The sequence below is a fragment of the Amphiura filiformis genome, chromosome 4 (genome assembly GCF_039555335.1).
Source record: "Amphiura filiformis chromosome 4, Afil_fr2py, whole genome shotgun sequence".
Taxonomy (NCBI): Eukaryota; Metazoa; Echinodermata; class Ophiuroidea; order Amphilepidida; family Amphiuridae; genus Amphiura; species Amphiura filiformis.
The window spans coordinates 73631580-73652356 of NC_092631.1; the positions used below are offsets into that span (position 1 = coordinate 73631580).

The 20777-nt window shown below is 39.0% G+C and overlaps 1 protein-coding gene across 1 annotated transcript; it reads right to left on the minus strand.

The window, feature by feature from the left end:
• Nucleotides 1-662: 662 nt before the first annotated feature.
• Nucleotides 663-20688, minus strand: LOC140151397 (sialin-like). The gene is made up of 9 exons (XM_072173726.1): nucleotides 20491-20688; nucleotides 16311-16510; nucleotides 11370-11609; nucleotides 10250-10433; nucleotides 9227-9351; nucleotides 8292-8444; nucleotides 3026-3158; nucleotides 2473-2714; nucleotides 663-1305 (listed from the first exon to the last, which is right to left on the minus strand). The coding sequence occupies exons 1-9, from the start codon at nucleotides 20567-20569 to the stop codon at nucleotides 1081-1083; spliced, it is 1581 nt and encodes a 526-aa protein (XP_072029827.1). The 5' UTR covers nucleotides 20570-20688; the 3' UTR covers nucleotides 663-1080.
• Nucleotides 20689-20777: the final 89 nt, after the last annotated feature.

Genomic DNA, 20777 nt, shown 5'->3' on the forward strand with positions numbered 1-20777 from the left:
GCGGCAAACAAAGAATATAGACTTAGTCAGACCAAATATCTCGAAACTACCAGCTCAACAAAATGAGTATATAGTCGCGGCAACTTTAAGCTGATTTTGTGGTAGCAGATCACATTTGTGATGCGATCAAGCAAAAACAGTCGGAACTCGGAAATATCAAATTTTCAGTTTCTTATGGAATAGTAAAAAGCATTTACAAAGCTGGATTATGCAGAAACCCCCATTAAAATTGAACAACCAGTTCCAAAGATATGAGCAATTAAAGAGTTTCCAAAATAAGAGGAAACAAAAGGAAATATTTTGTTTGTTTGGCTATATCTCAAAATCAATATTTCCAAGTTCTGACTGATTTTGCTTGATTGCATCACATTTGACCACTTATATTTACTGATATCTCAAATTTAGGAAAAGAAAAACATTTGAGAGATCGGATTGCAACATTTGCACAGTATTTTTTGTGGGGCATGATCGAGAGCACATCAGACACATCAAATTGCAATTTGAATATGAGAATGTCTTTTTGATATTAATTGATTTTGATTTTTTGAGATTTGCGATATAATACAAATTTTATGGAAAATTATTATAAATTGATATTTTTGATATTTAAGAGTCCTTGAAGTAAACTTTATAAATCTAATGATATGTACTTAAAGTGTATGTAGTTGGGAGTAAAAGCTGTCCATCATACAAAACTTTTGACATTTATTCAAGAAAAATTTTCCCAGAAAAGACCTATAATCTTCAATATGAAATGTCAAAATTGTCAAATGTCTGGATTTTCCTCCCAGCTACATACACTGTAAGTACATATCATTAGATTTATAAAGTTTACTTTGAGGATTGTTAAATATCAAAAATATATAAAATATCAATTTTTAATAATTTGCCATAAAATTTGCATTATTGATATCAGAAAGACATTCCTCATATTCAGAATGCAATTTGGTGTATCTGATGTGCTCTCAGCATTCTTTAATGTATTTGTTTTCTAAATTTGAAATACCAGAAAATATTAAGAGGTCAATACTATGAAAATTGTATATTTTTCCATCTGAACTATTCATATTACTTTCATACTCAATGTCTCAATTTAGAGAAATACGATGGCATATCAGGATTAATGCTATAATCATCAACACCCTGAGTTGTAGATGTCTCGTAGTCTTCCACAATAGTTGGTACATAGTCATCTAATGCCCAATATTGGACATCGCCTGAGCCTAGTAGAAGGAATACGATAAACCCAAGCATGAAGAAACCAAAGGATATCCAGAAGACTATCTGCCACTGTCCGATGGTGTTCTGTACATGGGGAAAATGGGAACAGTGTTATAGTTATCTTGGTAACTGTAATTGGGGTGAAAGAGAATACAATTTCTTTGAGTTATAAGAAAGGGAAAGGGAAAGGGATAATGACAGAGCTGAGATGGAGTGACTGACTGACTTTCAGAAAGACATATACAAAGTGGTACACAAATATACAGATTGACAGACTGGCAACTGAGAGACAAGCATATTTGTTTGTTTGTTTACCTACATTTGTAGGTTAATCCAGAAGGGACACATATTGAGGTCCATGGAAAATCCATGGTCCAGAAGTATGCAATTGCACAAGCACGGCTACTCTAGACTACATAGTTAAAAGGATGAAAAACTACCAAGAAAAGAGAAAGTAAAGAAGGCCACTCCCAACAATCAAATGTTTGTGCTTTTTATCTGATGTACAGCACATTGAAACTTTGGTCTCATGTACTTTATAATTGTAATTTGTTTATGTACAATAACAATTTTGCTCTCAGTCCTTGGGTCAAGAGATAAGAAACTGGGAATTTTCCCTTGCCCCAATGGACCAAGTGACAGATACATAGACAAACATAGAAAGCATGTACAACAGAAGCTCCAAACCTGACTTTGTAGGTGACCCTGGTTTTTGAAAGTCAGACCCATCACCCTGGGGCACTCAAATTTGGTATAGGTGTGTGGCAGAAAGCACTGCACTGGGTCTTGGGAACTCAATGAGATAACAAATTGGCCTGGAAACTGATTAAAAGGTCTTAAGATCCGATTCTTTTCAATTTTGGGGGGTCTTGGGAACTGAATTTTGTCTTGTTCTATTTTACTATAGAGTTGAAAATAATCAATAATGAAAACTTTCTCAATGTTTTGGCTTGCTAACTTACATTTTGAGTTTTTTCTTTTGAGCTGGGGTCATAAGAACTGAAGTATGCTCCAACTGGAAGTCTTAAGAACTGCTGAAGAGGCACTAAATGGGCCGGTTTTAACCACCTTTTAAAGTCAGTGCCGCCCCCCCCACATCCTCATGTTGAAATTGGACCGCATGTCCCCCTTATAATCTTGTGACCCCATCTTTTGAGCTCATTGAGGTCATGATACCATTGGTTGGGAACCCACAGACAGACAGACACCCAGACAGACAGACAGATTACAGACAGAGAACAAGGAACTTACATTGTCTTCTGTGAGCACACCTACTGTAATTGGTGCCAGGAAGCCAGCAGCAGTGCCAGCTGAGTTGGAGAAGCCCATCAGTAAGCCAGCATATCTAGGCGCTATGTCTAAATGATTCACTGAGTGTCCTGACTGTACTAGGCCTTGGCCTACACTAGCAAGGCAAAGGTATAGCATGGCAAGTACTGTATCACAGCCTACATAGCCTACCATAACCACACCAAATCCTGATAAGATTAGACCTGAAACAAAGAAAATACAACAGATTACAGGTACATTAAGAAATTCTTGGCCAAGCTTGAACATTCGTGTTGCGTCCATGTAGCGTACTAAGCCTGTACGCAATATAAAGCGTGTGTATACTTCTTCTGTACCGCGCTATATGTGCGTGTGTTTATCGCGGAGCCACTAGCATTCACAATGTTTGAGACTGGCCAAGAATTACTTCATTTACCTGTAGTACAAATTGTCACAGTCTATCAAGGAAAAGAAAAAAAAGAAATCTGATCATTTATACCAGATGACCAAACATTTAGAGCTGTTATTCACTTACCAATGCTATTGAATATCTTCCTAGTTTTATTTGTACTAAGTATACCAGATTTGCGTAGGAAATCAGCAAGGAATCCTCCAATCACTGATACCACAAATAGAAAAACATACGGAAGACCAGATAGAAATCCACTCTGAAATGTAAAATGAAATCATTTATAATAACAAAGAATTTGATATTTACGAGTATGTCAGACAGATGTTGACATCGGGCCTAGACAACATCAAAAACTCCCCCATTCGTGCTGAATATAAAATTCGCATTTATGTACAATATTTGCTTCCATCCTTGAGGTATCATTTTACTGTGAACGACATGTGCGCATCCCTTCTTGAAAAGCTGGATGCCCTTGCCAACAGGTATTTAAAGACATTTTTTGGTATTCCCCACCCTGGCACCATGGCTTTCGTTCACATGCCAAAAGGTTTAGACATCAAATCTATCTCGGATTTGTACCGTGAAGCTCATTTAACAGCGCACATCTCTTCTAGAGTTAAAGGAGGTCCCCTTGTCAACCACTGTCTTGACACTCGTCTCAATAGGGAACAATCCTGGACTAGGAAAAAATCTATAACTCATGAAAGTGAATCGGTTTTAAAATTGTAAATAAATCTGTTGACACTCCTCTCAAAACTATTTAAAAAAATGCTAAAACCTATCTGAAAGATAAAGTTCAAAAAATGTGGCACTCGCATGTTAAAACTCTCCTTGTCCAAGGGCGATTTTTCGATCTTCTTGCTCTAGAAACAACATGTCACCATTGGAAGAGCATTATTTACAATCTTCCCCACGGTGTCCTGAAATTTTTGGTCAATGCCCTTGGTGACACAATGAATAATAAGACCAATCTCAAACGATGGGGCAAAGCAGCATCTGATAAATGCAGAACTTGCGGGAACTGTGAGACCCTCCACCACGTGCTTAACCATTGCAAAACTTCCCTTGAACAAGGTCCGTTCACATGGAGACACAACAACATTCTCAATTATATTGTCAAAACCATAAAATTGGGCTTTATTAATGATGTTAGTCCTCCCCAAATTTTGTCCGACTTGGTAACCAGAGCAACTAACATTCCACCCCCCACAACAATTCCTTTTGAATGTTCAACTACAAACCTGGTTCCTGATATTTGTCTTTTTGGAAAAACATTAAAATTAGTCATCATTGAGCTCACTGTCCCTTTTGAATTCAACGTTGCTAAAGCTCATGTTCGAAAGTGCAATAAATATGCCCCCTGGTCGCTGACATTGAAGACTCTGGTTACGGAAGTTAGTCTTATTTGTTTAGAAGTAGGTTCAAGAGGATAAATTACTCCAGTCAATATTCATCGTTTAAACGAAATCTTGAAACTGTGCAATAACCCGACATCCTTCAAAATATTCAGGATAATCTTTCAAAACTGGCAATTGTTTCATCTTTCAGTATTTTTCATTCAAAACAAGAGCCTTCCTGGATTTGTCCACCGTTTTTAGAAATTTAATATTTTTATATTGTTAATCTGGGTGTCTGGTCTGTTTTAGGCTGCTCTTTTTACTCTTCTGATTGTAATTTTATATTATGCCTTTTTATACAAAGTTTTATAACATGTCTTGTATTTGTGTGTGTTTAAACTTATGTCTTGCGTGCCACCATCAACATGGGGCACTGATCAAGACTTGCATATTTTTGTTTTCCTTTTTAATGAATAAAAGTGATGTAAGATTGATATAGAAGCTAATCCAGAGGTGGCTAACTTTTTTGGATATGAGGACCACATTGCAAAGTTCCACAAGTTGATGGGCTGCATATTACTAAATTAGTTTTGTATTATTAAACATGTTATCTTAGTAAGAAAATGCTTTGCAATCTGCATTTGAAATTCATGAGGGCTGTACATGACCTGCTGGCTCCAGGCCACCCATGACCTATACTGCTTCAACCTAGAAGACAAACCAAATCTGGGGCATCGGGGGTCAATGCTTTGTGTCACATGTGGTGCACTCGGCAAGTACAAATTGCGCAGCAGTTGGGCGCCAAAGAAGCATTTACACACACATTGCACTGAAATAATTATTCTCATACCTCCAGTTTCCGAGGTCTATTTTAATACTTTGTACTTCTGAGTTGACGGACTATAAACACTGATTTTGGTGCTGAGTGACTTATGCTGTTGAGGTTGTGGTTGTAGTTAATGTTGTTGTTGTTATTTGGCGCTTTGTAAACATGTTTACATATGTATGGATAATGGAATAGTCGGAATAATACAATCTGCACCCTAGCACTTATGGAGGCCTTATTACCCTAAATTTAAATTTGTACTCCATCACTGAGCAACAAGCGATTGGTTTCTAGCCAATGAAGTAACATGCTTTTTGTGGTGCGGCCCTGATTTGGTAAAATGATCTAACTTGGAAATAGCTGTTTTGAGAAAAAGAGCTTTTAAAGGGCATTTCGTGATCCACAGCCTCATCCCCCACTTTTCTCAAAAAAAGTTGAGATTTTTATATCACTGGAAACCTCTGGCTACATAATGTTTATGTACAAAATATTTCTTGCAGATTAATTCGTTTTGCAAAGATATCGTGAAATTTGAATTTCGTTCTGGTGCACCAGAACGAAATTACAACGCATTGTCTATGGAGCAGTGTAATACACATAATCATGCATAACTCGCAAACGCAAAATCGGAATCAACTGAAATTTTGGGAATAGGCTTTTTTCGTGGATATGTACTGAAAAATGTCATAAACAGAGGATGCTAGGATCACGAAATACTCCTTTAAGATTGAACACTTGACGTTTTTCTTTTTGAATAAAATAAATTATCAAACACATCTAATATCTTAGAAAATATATAAATCTTTTTATTTGCAAATATTTGGCTAATTTGGTTGAGTAATTTTGAAATAACAACCACTTTTAGGGAGTTAGATTCTTTTACATTGTTTTACCTCGTAACAAAAATAAACATAGCGAGACTCATTTATTTGGTAAAATGATCTATCTTGAGATAGGTTGTTTTGCCGTGTTAGCATTAATGTGTTAGGCTTTGTTTGGCGCTCCCTAGGGTCTTGGCTAATGCGGTAAAATGATCTAACTTTGAGAATATTTTACCATATTAAATACACAGAAAGTGACCAAAAAGTGTCAAGATAGGTTCTGCTATCTTCATAATGAAGCATGGTGGTGATTTGAGGATGTCACCAATGGAAAGAGCACACTCACATTACCCAAGATATGGATTTATCTCAAAATGTCCAAATTTCAAGTTAGATCGTTTTACCAAATCAGGGCCGGGTGTTGGGAAAAGCACCCTACCTCATTGGTCATAATACCAATCGTTCATCACTCAGCGATGAAGTATAAATTCAGCTTATTCTCATGCCCCCCATAGCGCCGCCACTGGCCATGCACTTGGCAAATCACATGGTACATCATGATTGGTACATCAGGCTGCCAATTTATGGGGACCACTTATGGTAATCCAGCATTCATCAGTATGCAAAAATCCTGACGATCTAAGAACTATTGCCTTTCTTACAGCGTTTCTGATTGGTAAATTATATGATACAGCCATTAGAGTGACCAATTAAAATACACCTTCTATATATTTAAGCTCCTTCAGTCCTACCACCATTCTTACCATGATGCTGATTGGCTCAATAAATCATAATAGTCTTCTTGTAACCAGAGGCGGATTTAAGGAAAAGGGCCCTGTCAGCAAAATATCCTGGGGGCCCAATAGTACTAAGAGTTGAAATCAGGATCGCATAGCGTGCCTGAATTTTTGTCGGGAGGAGGGTAAGAACAAAATTTGGTAGTGATCATTAGTTCGGCCCAATGTTATGAGATACGTGCGCATAGTGCGCGAACATTAATTCATTTCATGAAGTAAAAGTTGATGTAGGCCTACATAAATTTCGCGCAAAGCGAGCGAAAATTTGCAATTTCACACTATTCTATACCCAAATCGAGGGTTTATCAGATTTGTGAGTGTTTAAACGGTACTAATGAACAAGGAATATTTCCTTTTCTGTTTTTGCTTGATAGTCAAGAAGCAAGCAAAATCCCAGATTAAGGTCCAGAATCAGTTTTAATATCATAATCTGACCTCAAGGAATAGGAAGCCAATACGTTAGTACGCGTGAATTTTGACATGGGGGGGTGGGGTTGGAAAAAATTCTTAAATCCAGAACCTTTTGGCGACAAAATAAGTTTATTGCACAAATGCGTGCGTAGCGCGAAAAATGTTGCCATTTTAAAACTAAACTGTTAAAACATGGTGCAAAACGGGGAATTTATCCCCCATACACCCCCGGATCTACGCCTATGCACCTTAGGGCCGGATTTGCCTTTTGGGGGTCTGTTTTAGCCCAAAATGAAGTGCATTTTGCTATATATAGGGCCAGTGCACGCCTCGCACGGACAAAATATGCAATTTTACCCTATTTTGGCTTAAAAGGTCTAAAAAGGAAGTTGCACAAGGTAATATGGGCGGGGATTTTGGGGGCCCTGGGCCTGGGCCCATTTGGGCCCTGTAGCCCATAATATTTGACATTATGAGGCTCATGTACCCTGGGGCATAAATGTTAAAACAAAGGGCCAAGTGGGCCTATAATATTTGACCTTTGGAACTCATGTACCCATGAATAGTTATCATATTTTAGTTGAGAAACGACTGGCCCTTTGTATTGACATTTGGGCCCCCGGAAACTTTTGATCTTGGATATCTGGACCAAAATTGGCAAAATTCATATCTAATGGGAAAGACCTTTTAGGCTTAATAAGTGCATCACGGTCCACATACGGGGTCCTTTGTAGTTTTAGAGCCAGCTTTGATGATACGCTTATATCTAACATTGGGGGCCCTGGACCCATACTAGATGCTCTAGGTACCAATTCGTAGTCCTGATTCTATAGAAATTGTATTCCAATATATTAAATTTGGGCCCCTGGGGCCCTTGACCTTTGACCTCTTGCTGTGGCCAAAACGGGAAAAATTTAATGAAACTTTTCAAGAATTATAAATGCGGACATGAATAGAATATATATTATTATAACCTTTTCAGTACTGTTTTACACATCGCACCTTTGAACCTTGCAGAAAACAATTAAAGAAAAAAAAGCAGGGGGCCCTTTGGCCAAAATAACAGGGGGGCCTTGTCAGCAACTGCTGACTTGCTGACAGCTTAAATCCGCCACTGCTTGTAACCAATCAGCACATAGTACTCATGGGGTTAAGGTTTCAGCTGTACACTGAGGCTTTGTTTGTTGCTTTACTCACCTGAGATACGTCAAACATGAGGATGTTCTTCAAATAATTTGGTAGATTTGTAATAAGTGTATAACCACCCCAGTTATAGGCAAAATTGCAGATTATTATAGCCCACACTGGTCCTGAAGTTAACATAGCTAATAGCGGAACATAGAGGGTAGTCTGAAAGGGAAAGATTAACAAACATTTTAGACAGCATTTAGTGGCTTGCAATAAGAGTTTAGTGGAACTATCAGTGATTTCCTAAATCAGACAATCTTTACAAAAAATCATCAGAAATTAGATTTTTTTGCATTAATGTAACAAAGTTGAATACTTTTACTGGCTATATATCAAAATCAATATATACTATGATCAGCTTGTAATAGGCAAGAATTATTCATTTTTTGTTACTACACGTATAATTAGCTAATCTGTCTGTACAAAAAAAAAAAAAAAACAAAACCCTCTAATGGTGACCCGCAGGTCAAATTGCTAGAATTGTACATTAAACACACCTAAACAGACACAATGCAATTTGCAGGCAGCAGCTTAATCAGCGCCAATATTGCAACATTGAAACAAACAACTATACAAACATCCAACCAAACCCAACCCCATCCCCCAGTAGGCAATGAGGACAAAGTGCCTTGCCCAAGGACACAACATGTTGGCACGAGCGGGGCTCGAACTCGCAACCTATGGATTATGAGTCGGGCGCCTTCTCCACTCGGCCACACATGCTCCACGTACGCTATTCTATGTCAATTCACGATGATATGAGTCCTGTCGATTACAAGCTAATCAGAGTATAGTAGCGGCAAATGACTAGTTTAGCTTAATCATAAATTGTTTGTACACATGTACATTGTATGCACATACAAGCAAAGTAATCAAGTAATACAAGTAATCATGCTGTCAATTCTACAAATGATCCCTTTACTTCAGCCTCAACAAATACATACCACTTTGGTAGAGCCTTTACTCTTCTGTATATATTCTCTCTCCTCTTGTGATATTCTCGGATGTTTTTCAGGAGTGTCATGTATAAATAGCATCCAGAAAATGAACCATAAAATACCAAGAGCGCCTGAAAGACATAAGATCATTTGAGTTCTTTATTTTCTTAAATAAATCAAAAGGACATTCAACATTACATACAAATGGACAAATTATATGAATTTTATTATGTAAAGCAGTAGCTAGGCTAACTTTGGAGATGACAGTGCAACTGGGAAATACTATCTATTAGCATCTAGCTTTAGGCTCAGTTATTAAAAAAAAAACAAACTTTTCAATGTCAAATATTTTGCACTTCAACAAGACTAGTGATAGAAATTAATTGCTGGTAAACCAAGCCTAGCTGGCTGGGTATCTTGAGCATCAAAGTGTAACCCATGCTCCTTAAGCATCCCTCACAACAGAGTATCTGATGGTAGTTTATTTGCTGCCCTAAATGGCCAATCCTAAATGGGTGACGGAAGTGTCACCAAAAATGGACCTTTTTGGCAAAAAATAATGAGGCCACTATAATGCTCAAAATCTAATCCTTTTACAACATTTTTTGTAAACTCTCATGCGTACCACTCTACATCCATATCAAAAGGATGCACTTGTCGGCTGCTACATGTGTCTCATTTCACATAATAACTAGGAATAAATACCAAACTCATCTCAAGTGGAGGTCACTTCAAATGATCCCCAAGTCACATGGTTAAGGATGTTCTCTGTATTCCTAAACCATATGACTCTGAGATGATTTGAAGTGACCTCCACTTGAGACGAGTCTGGTATTTATTCCTTAAAATGAGACACATGTAGCAGCAGACAAGTGCATCCTTTTGACACCAGGACACAGAGAAGGGGTAATTCTGACATTCAGAAGAGAAGTCCTGATTTTACTCTGGTCCCACATTTGTACATTATGAGCACCATAACTGATTAACTGATTGAGTCAAAATCCATGACACACCTCACCATCTACCAACCTGACAGGTAGAAGACCGATGGCCAGCCTTCAAGAAAATTGGAATCACATAATACTCCTGCTATAGGATAGGCAAAGATCGTTCCAAACATGGAACCTGATGTGGAGATGTTGATGAGTTTGGTATGTTCTAGTGGTGGTGCCCAATGGGCTATCATGGCGTATATGGCTGGAAATGTGACACCCTGAATGAAATGAAAATACAGGTTGAATATGCGGATGAATCATGGAGAATACACCGATATAGTGGTGCAGAAATGTGAGAAACAATTTTTCAATGGCATGGGAGCATAACAAACTATGCTCATCATGATTCATTAATGCACTGTGATCAACATTCTGTTACACCTCTTGTACACAACACCCAGTGTCTATGGGTCCTGTGGCCGGTCCATAACAGTGCATTGTTTTGCACTAATTGAATGAGTAAACATATCTAACAATTCATCAAGTTTCTAATATATATTGTCATGTTATGATTTCGTAACTGGATTTGACTAGCTCAGCAACACTTGTTGTCGTAACACATATTAGAATGTAGGACTTGTCATCTTCTTTAGGGGTGAAGGTTACACTAAATGTTTTCCATAATTATGCATTCAACAACTCTCTCTGATGCTATTTGAGAGGCCATGAATAATTTAAGGATTAAGATGCTGACACCAATTAGACACTAGTACATGTATTTTATGTCACTGATGATTAGGGCTCAACCGATATGGCATTTGTCTACCGATCCAATATCGATTTTATAATAACAGCCGATATCCAATCCGATCTGATATTGGTAAAAAAATAAAAATCAATTTTTTTTTCTTTTATTAATTTTAAGTTTTAAGTTTTAAGTTTTCGGCGACTTTGGAGAACCACTGGACCTATTCTCAAGTGCTAAGATCATTACGATCATTACGATCATTCACAGTTAATTTGGAAAAAAGATTACATTAGGGGTTTTGCATGTGATTAAATATATTATGTGGACTTTTTCCATTTACTTAACCCTAATGCTCATATTTTTTCCCTGTTTTTCAAGGTATTTTTTGAGCAGGGGTGGGCGGGCCTTTGTCCCCATACACCTTGGTCCAGACACCACACGAACAATAATTAGTTGCTTGACCTACCTCACCAATCCCTTCCAGTATTCTGAGTGTAATAAACCATCCTACTCCTGCCCCAGCTGCTAAAGGTGTTAACAAAGTCAAGATGGATGTAGAGAGGATACCTAAACCAAAGATCCACTTGCCACCAAACCTTCCTGCAAGCCAGCCACCAGGGATTTGTGTGAGGATGTAACCATAATAGAAAGCACCAAGAATCTGGTTCTGAGTGTCCTCATCCCAGGAGTATGTAGCAGCAGTGCTCTGAAAACAAAATGTCAGGTTGGCACTGATTTTCAACAACGTTAAATTCTTTAAAAAAACCCACAATTTTGACAACATTTTTGGAAAAAATACTCAGAGGGGGGCTACCTCCCTAGGGCTCCTCCCTCCTCCCCCGAATGGCCAAATAGTGTTGCATTTGCTATGAAAACATGCCTGCATTTGTTTTCTAGAGTGACACCCTTTCAAAAACCTGGATCTGCCTTTCCACAATACTTCACTGGTCTTCACATGCTCAGATCATCAAATAAACCTTTACAGTGAACATTTTGACACCACTTTCATCAAACTCTGAGTGCTAAAATTGTAAAATTTGCAAATTCTTTAAATAATTCTGATCAAGTTAAATTTTTTTTTAAATATCATTCTGCTGATAATTTTCTATGACTTTTATCAAGATACATTCAACAACTCTTCCTATATCTTTGTACAGGAGTCAAGCGTTGTTAATCGGTGATCCACAGTCCAGTAGTGTATATACGAGAATGCAAGGTTACGTGTACGCATTACCAGTGGGTGCGTAAAATTTGTCATGCTTGAACATAAACACTCTTTTATGTTGGAGGTAGCAGCTAAATATTACGTCAATCATTTGTGAGTTTTCCTTATTGCTGATATCAACAGAGAAACTGCCGATCTTCTTGTAAGGTTAAGTGGAAATGACAAACGGACATTCCATGTGAATTAGACGATCTTTAGCTTGTTTTCGTTGTTGAAATGAATTCAAATGTTTCACTGTTGTCCATCACAGATTAACAACTCATGTCCGGCATGTCTGCATCAGTGTTGTAGTCGAGTCCTCGTCATCCGAGTCTGAGTCCGAGTCCTTGGTATCCGAGTCCAAGTCCGAGTCCGAGTCCCTGTCAATTTCTGATGTCCGAGTCCGAGTCCGAGTCCTCAATGTTCGAGTCCGAGTCCGAGTCCGAGTCCTTATGTATCAAATTCAAGCCCCGGGGTTTTCACCAATACTTTATCTATACTTAACCAGAATTTTAGTTCTATATTATTTTCTTTTAAATACATAATTTGCTAGTCCCACCTAGCATGCCTAGTATTGTTTTTGGGCTGTGCAATAATTATGCTGAGCCCGGGGAGGGGTGAAATTGCCAAAAATGCTGATAAATCCCTTCTCGGCCTGCCAAAATCGTTCCCCCCCTCCCGACCTGCCAAAAATCTTTGCACCCCTTTGCACATGCCATTTTTGGGGATCCCAATTACAAACCTTAAATGGTTTAGATAATTATGTTTCGAGTGCAGCGAGCAGGAAATCTGTATTATGTAAGCGTTTCCGTACTGTTTTCTAAGCCTTTTTAGAGCGTTTTATTTGAAAGGTGCCCCATATGTGCCAAAAATTGCTTGTTCCCCCCCTCTCGGCTTGCCAAAAATTGCTTCCACCCTCCCTTTCGATCGGTCACAAAATGTTTACCCTTAGGAAACCCTTAGCATACCTTGGAAACAGAGTATAATCACAGACTCACAGTAACTTATTAGGCTTGTGTTTTAGAGAGGCAAAAGATGCAGTCAGGGGTCCTTTTTCAGACTCTCCGCCAGTCCCTTAACACATTTGCATCATGCTCCAGTTCATAAGTTGAGCCTAACACTCTGAAAATTGTAGGTCTTTAGATATAGATCAAATTTGGAAATATTTTGAATTTGTTAGCTCCAAAGCCTATAATTTGGCCCAACTTTAGACCTCCACAAAATGTTGAAATTTCAGTTCATCAAGCCCCTATTTTGCACCAAAATCAGTTCTTATAGTTCCCAAAGTTCGGCGCCGCGCACCCCTACCAAAATTTAACTTGAGTGCCCCAGAGTATTATTATTATTCATGTACATTCTAGACTTGCGTCTAACAAAGCAGTCATGTCAAAACAAACGAATATGATTAAAATCCATTTAGCCAATTAAAGATATATCTGAAAGCAATCTTGCTTTTTGATTGTAGGCCTACTTTTATTTACAAACTGAATTTATTTGCATGTAAAACTTCTTAAATTAATCATGTGATGTGATCATTGATCAAGCATAAGAAGTTTACAATGAACGAAAATAAAAGACCTAAAAAGACCCTATTTTACCGGACTCGAGGGGGACTCGAAGCCGAGTCCCCGAGTCCTTGGGGTCCGAGTCCGAGTCGAGTCGAGTCCTTAGCTTCCGAGTCCAAGTCCGAGTCCGAGTCCTGGAAAAAAGGACTCGAGGCTGGACTCGAGTCCGAGTCCGAGTCCCGAGTCCTCCAACACTGGTCTGCATGGTTTACTTTGCTTGGGCAGCTAAAGCTGCCCTCGTGAAGTAAACCACACAGATGACGTGGACGCATCGTTGTTAATCGGTGATGAATACTACTGATGAATAATGATGAAACATGAATGAATCCCTAATTTAATGATGGAAAGGAGAAGTGTAAAGTACAATCACGATAAAAGATTAAAAGCCAAAACATATAGAAAGAGGAACTGCAGATAAAATAAATAAATGATACCAGTACAAGATATCTTTGTAAGTTCACAGACTGTATTAAAGTATCACTTGTAATTTCATAATAAGCATAATGAAAACAAATTACTAGTACCAATAAAAACTGTCTGGTTTGGAATACAACATACAGGGTGCCCAGAAACTAGGGGTCTCTCGGTGAGAGCCTAGACACCAAAAAGGGGTTCTTTCAGTGAGAAGGCTCCCCCAAAAGGGGTCTTTCCAGACTGTGAAAATCTTACCAAAAAAGGTGGTCTTTAGACATTCAGTGAGGCTGGGACAAATTTTGGGTTAAAATATAAAGATTTTCAAAACTTAATCAAAATTTGAAGGAAAAAAAATGAACAATTTAAAATGTTTTGAAAAATAATGAAAAAATGGGGTCATTCAGTGAGAGATTATCGGAAATTTCCCCAAAATAGGGTCTTTTGAGAACAGAAAAACAAAAGGGGGTCATTTGGTGAGACAGGGTTCAGTAAAATAAAAAAGGGGGTCATTGGGTGAAAGGGAGGTGAAAAATGGGGGTCAATGATTCAATGTGGCCGCACATCCCCATCACAAATTTTCAGTGAGTGCCAGTGTTGTAGTCGAGTCCTCATCATCCGAGTCCGAGTCCGAGTCCGAGTCCTTGGTGTCCGAGTCCAAGTCCGAGTCCGAGTCCCTGTCAATTTCTGATGTCCGAGTCCGAGTCCGAGTCCTCAATGTTCGAGTCCGAGTCCGAGTCCTTACGTATCAAATTCAAGCCCCGGAGTTTCACCAATACTTTATCAACGTAGGCCTATACTTAACCAGAATTTGAGTTCTATATTATATTCATGTAAATACATAATGTGCTAGTCATACCTAGCATGCCAGGTATTGTTTTGGGGCTGTGCAATAATTATGCGGAGCCGGGGAGGGGTGAAACTGCAAAAAATGTTTATCACCTCTCGGCCTGCCAAAAATCGCTCCCCCACCCCTCCCGGCCTGCCAAAAATCTTTGCACCCCTTTGCACATGCCATTTTTTGGGGATCCCAATTTACAAACCTTAAAATAAGGCATGAGAATTCCAGCATTTTTGTGGTCCCAATTTCCACACTTTTCTTTAATTTTAGCCCGTTTTTGGCCTTTTTAGCTTCATTTACCTCCCCCCCATGGAATGCTCATAATTTTTGCTCAGCCCCTTAGGTAGCATACCTTGGAAACCATGGAAACAGAGAATAATCACAGACTCACAGTAACTTTTTAGGCTTGTGCTTTAAAGAGGCAAAAGATGCAATATAACAATCAAAATATGACGTCAATACGTTAAACGAAGGGGTGTTGGATCTGGCTGTAGGCCTATGCAGTGTTATTCCAGGGACGGCGGGGGGTCACTCACATATAAAGGTGGTACGGGTATGTGCGGCGGTCAAGGGTCCCTTTTGCAGGTTCTCCGGCAGTTCCTTAAGACCCGCATTTGCATCATGCTCCAGTTCATTGAGCCTAACACTCTGGAAATTGTATATAGCTCTTTAGATCATATTGGAAACATTTTGAATTTGTTAGCTCAAAGACTATAATTTGGCCCAATTTTAGTTCACAGACCTCCACAAAATGTTGAAATTTCAGTTCATCAAGCCCCTATTTTGCCCCAAATCAGTTCTTAGTTCCCAAAGTTCGGCGCAGCAAACCCAAAATTTAACTTGAATGCCCCAGGGTATTTATTATTCATGTACATTCTAGACTTGCACTAACAAAACAGTCATGTCAAAACAAACGAATATGATTAAAATCCATTTAACCAATTAAAGATATAACTGAAAACAATTGCTTTTTGGTCGTACTTTTATTTACAAACTGAATTTATTTGCATGCAAAATTGCTTAAATTAATCATGTGATGTGATCATTGATCAAGCATAAGAAGAAGTTTACAATGAACAAAAATAAAAGACCTAAAAAGACCCTATTTTGCCGGACTCGAGGAGGACTCGAAGCCGAGTCCCCGAGTCCTTGGGGTCCGAGTCCGAGTCCGAGTCCGAGTCCTTAGCTTCCGAGTCCAAGTCCGAGTCCGAGTCCTTGAAAAAGGACTCGAGTCCGGACTTCGAGTCCGAGTCCGAGTCCCGAGTCCTCCAACACTGGTGAGTGCCCCCCTCCCACCCCCGGACAACACATTCAAAAGAAAATGAGACAGTTGGTTTATTTATAAGGATACAAATGACAGTATTGAAAATAGGCCTACAAACCTACCTTGCTATGATCTGAACTATTTGTGTCTCCTCTAGGAGGACATGTGTCATTATGGTTTGTTGGTGTCAAATTAAAATTTGGCGTATATTCTACCATGGCAACCAGTGCCACACTCAGATTCACTCGCATCATGTAGACATTGACAAATCCAAAGAAGGCAAAGATGGCGAAAACATGACGGGTGGCAATACATCCTGGAACTAGAAGAAAGCATGGTCACATTTCATATTAGAACAGTTGGCAATGTTGCTTTTAAATAACTTTTTTATCATCATCATTAATGAATTCATATAGGGCTAAATCAAAAGTTATAAAATTGAAAAACAATTGGACCATACTCCATCATTTTGTTTCTCCGAACTTGAACTGCTATTTGGAATATTTTCTGCAAGGTCAAGAGTACATACAAGCCTTAACAGATAATGAGATATGGGTTTGATGCAGTGGTGCTTTTTCATGGGCAAAAGTTAGCATGCTGACTTTGCCAAGGCAGTTGCATTTTTAGGTCCTGTATTAAAATTTTGTGTATTTTTGACAGACTTATATTTTAGGACATGGGATTGAAAGTTTTAGATTTGCGTACATTTCATTTTTCTTTATTACTTTCAGTACCGTAGTGAATGCATTGAACAGAGGTATATTCATGTGTGCTCAGATCGAAGCTTTAAGTGGATGTGGCCTATTCTATTACTGGGAGGCCCTATGTGCAGTGCCGATTATTGCACAAGTAAAGCGTTCACAAGCAGCTTGTCGATCCAGAACTTGAAATTTTTGTTTCAGAGTCTTGTGGTGTGGGAATAATGAATTTTTTTTTAAATAATGAAAATTTCATGCGCATGATGCGGTAGGTTTCGAAGCATGCGGGCGGTGGACGCAAATCTAAAACTTTCATTATGGCCTTAATGATGTTACCATCGAGCTACTAATAGAAGGAGATAGGGTTAGGCCGATTACGCTATTCAACACGAGTCATCACTTGAATGGATTTAATCAGTGCAGTCCCTCAAACACGGCCTTTGATGTTTATGATCGTTATGCGACAATATCGATCATCTATTTTCAAATTTAATTTAAACCGCCCCCCCCCGGTGACCCGTATCGGAAATTGATGGTATTAGTGGCCTTTTGGATCGGTCACTTGTTCTTCGATTGCGTCATTGTGTTTCCGAGTTCAAGTTGATTTACTAGCGAAAACCTGATCGAATTCCCTCATTTCCTTCCAAAGTTACGGTGAATTTATGTATTTTTTCTGCTTGTGATTACCAATACTGGCGGATGTCTCCGGGACTTTTAAACCAGTGGAAATGATTTGGAAAAAAAGACTGGCAATGTTGTTTCTACGATCTGCCAAGCTTGGCCATAAGAAATATTGGCGTTATAAAATGAGGGTGCTGTCGCGGTGGATGGACGTGAAACAAAAATGCTGCTCCCAAAAGACTTTTAAAATCTTAAATTTTTAACATTTTTAACGCCTATTTGGCTTTTTATCGACGCTGTGACGTCTTTTAAACATTTGGTGTTCATTTTGGTGTGAATTTCGGTTATTTTTGGTGTTTCGAGCTGTGTTAAATTAGTGATTTAGTGCAATACCCCACTTTCCTTTGTGTGAACATTTGCGGTGCCATTTTGCCTGAGGATATTTTTGCTTGGTTGTGGAATTTTGCTACCGCTGAAAGGATGTATACAGAGCGGAAATCTTTGCTGGATACCTTCAGACGGACGGTGTTTGTGTTGGCTACATTTCACCTAACAAGCGGGCTTTGTATTTCCCAACTATCCATCAAGTTAACAGGGTAAATGATGAATCTCAAGACAACAACACGTGGATTCCGGTAAGGTTTCTAGGATTCGAACAAATAACGAGGGTGAACATTCCAGAACTGTATTGTGTTAGAGAGGGCAATTATTCAATCTCCTGCGGAATTCAGACGGGTGTTGATACAGATTTATTGCCTGAAAACATCTCCAAGTGTACATTGTATTGGAGAAGCCCTATTTGGAAATCGCATTTGCTGAACTTAAAAAACTTCGCTTTGGACATGGTTAAAACTCATAAAGAAATCAGAGGCTCAGAGAAGTATATCACTAGACCAACATCTTTTGTGTGCATCATTTTGTGTGGGGACATAGAAGTAAACCCAGGGCCTACTAAGCCTCAGTCTCAGACCTGCCAAGTTACCTGTGGTAAATGTGGCTATGTCATGCTTAGAAATGCCAGAAAGTTAAATTGTAATGATTGCAGTGAATGGTTTCATCTGAAATGTACTGATGTTAGTGACAATTGTTATAAGAAACTTGTTAAAGACAAATCAATTTGGTACTGTGGCGGCTGCAGCCCCATGTGCTGCGTGTTTAAATCCTGTCTTAAATCACCACCAAGGATTGCAGTGTGACACCTGTGATTACTGGTTCCACACACATTGTGTGGATGTTGATGAGCACAGTTACCAGGTTCTTCAAGATTCCGATACACAATGGTTTTGTCCAGGTTGCCCGACTGGGGATCATCGGACTTCGGTTCTGCTCGACTCGAGGATTCTGAGGTCGAAGAACAGACACCCGTAAGTACGATGCATGTAAAACCGAACAGAGACTCTACCAATACATCATCATTGCCCAAGAGAAGACAGCCATCCAGACCTACAGTGAGCAAAGGGAGTCATGGCAAACTTCGTGTTCTTTTAGTAAATTTCCGGAGTGTATGCGCCAAGGCTGCCGATGTTGAGGCATTGAACTTCACCAGCCTGATGTAATTTGTGGCACAGAAACATGGTTAGACTCTGACATTAGCAGTAGTGAAATCTTTCCAGACAGCTATGTGGTGTACAGAAGAGACCGCAAGACAGTGACAAATGGTGGTGGGGTGCTACAAGCAGTTAAAAAAGAACTTATTTCATCCCAAATCCAGGATAACTCGGGTGATTGTGAAGTGATTTGGACAGAGATCCAAGTGAAAGGCAGGAAATCTTTGATAATTGGTACTGCATATAAACGCGGGAGGATACGCAAGGAGATCATGTTGATCATCTCTCGGCTGCATTGTCCAGACTGGGTGATAAGCTTATTACTCACCATGTCATGCTCAACGGGGACTTTAATCTTCCGAACATTAATTGGTCTAATCTATCTGTCACCAATAAAAGTGGTTACAGCAGGATAGCAGCTAGAAAACTCATCGAGCTGGGTGAGGATCATGGACTGAGTCAAATGGTGCATGAACCAACTCGGGTGCAAGATGAAGCGAGAAACATATTGGACTTGGTATTTACAAACAATCATCAATCAATTTTCAAGACAGCGGTGGTTGATGGAGTTGCGGATCATTTTATTGTGATTGTGGACATCAACATTACACCGACTAGAAAAAGGAAAGTTAAAAGGAAGGTCTACCTCAGAGACAAGGCTGATTGGGAACAGATACAGAACTGTCTTCAAGACTTTTTACCAGAGTATAGTGGTGAAACGGCTGGTTTTGGTGTGGAAGAAAAGTGGACAAAATTCCACGAGAAAGTCCTTCAGATCATGGACGACTATGTCCCTCATAAGCAGTCATCGACACGATATAACTTACCTTGGTTTAGTAGAACGCTGAGACGTCAGTGCAGAAGAAAACAGAGACTTTATAACATTGCAAAGACTTCCGCAGGAAATCAGATTGGGACAAATATAACTCCATGAGAAAGGAGGTTCACCACAGTCTTAGAGTTTCCAAGATGAAAGTAAGTAAATAGTTTTCCTTTGGTTATGGTCACGGCCACAATGCTTTGTGGGTAAAAATGACGTCATTCTGCTTAACGGTGGTTCATAAACCGGCCAAGCTCAATAGATCAGAAGCTTAGCAAATCAATAGTGCACCATTCATACCTGATTGCTCAGTATCGACTCATAACGATCATAGTACAAAGGGAACTGGGTTTGTGGATTCTCCTTCTAATAATAGCTCAATGGTGTTACCACTCACATTTTCAGAGCCAATTTGAAAAAGGATTATTGACACTACCACAGAAAGCTACAGTCAGATTAGAAAAAAGAATGGTTAAAAGTTCTCTCTACAAAACTCTGTGCCGTGGACCGTGCACCGTGGTCCTGAAATATTTTCAGTGAAAACATTGAAACTGTCTCTATAAACTTAAAACTAAGCTACTCATGACATGAGTCATGTACTTCAAAACAAACTCACTCTTTGGTACATCAATATTTGGATCTCCTCGCGATGCACTTAGCAAGGGAGCCTCTTCAGTTTGATTGTTGTCAGTCATTGTATACCGCTGTTTTTATTTCATAACCTTTCCTTCATTTTAATTATCTGTTATCATGGTTATCGGCTGATTTTAACATCCTCTATGTGATCAAAAATCATCAATTGCCGGACGGTATCTGACAGGAATGGATCATTGCATGATTTTTGTTTACATCGTGGCTGGTTCTCACTAATTCGTTTGTTTCACGAAGTACATAATTGGAGAT

Excerpts from the sequence above, each read along its gene's own strand:
- LOC140151397 (XM_072173726.1), bottom strand. The coding sequence starts at position 20,569 with ATGACTGACAACAATCAAACTGAAGAGGCTCCCTTGCTAAGTGCATCG. Across the intron at positions 8,445-9,226 it reads GTAAAGGCTCTACCAAAGTG|ACTACCCTCTATGTTCCGCT; the intron begins GTATGTATTTGT and ends TTTCCCTTTCAG. Across the intron at positions 2,715-3,025 it reads GAAGATATTCAATAGCATTG|GTCTAATCTTATCAGGATTT; the intron begins GTAAGTGAATAA and ends TCTTTGTTTCAG.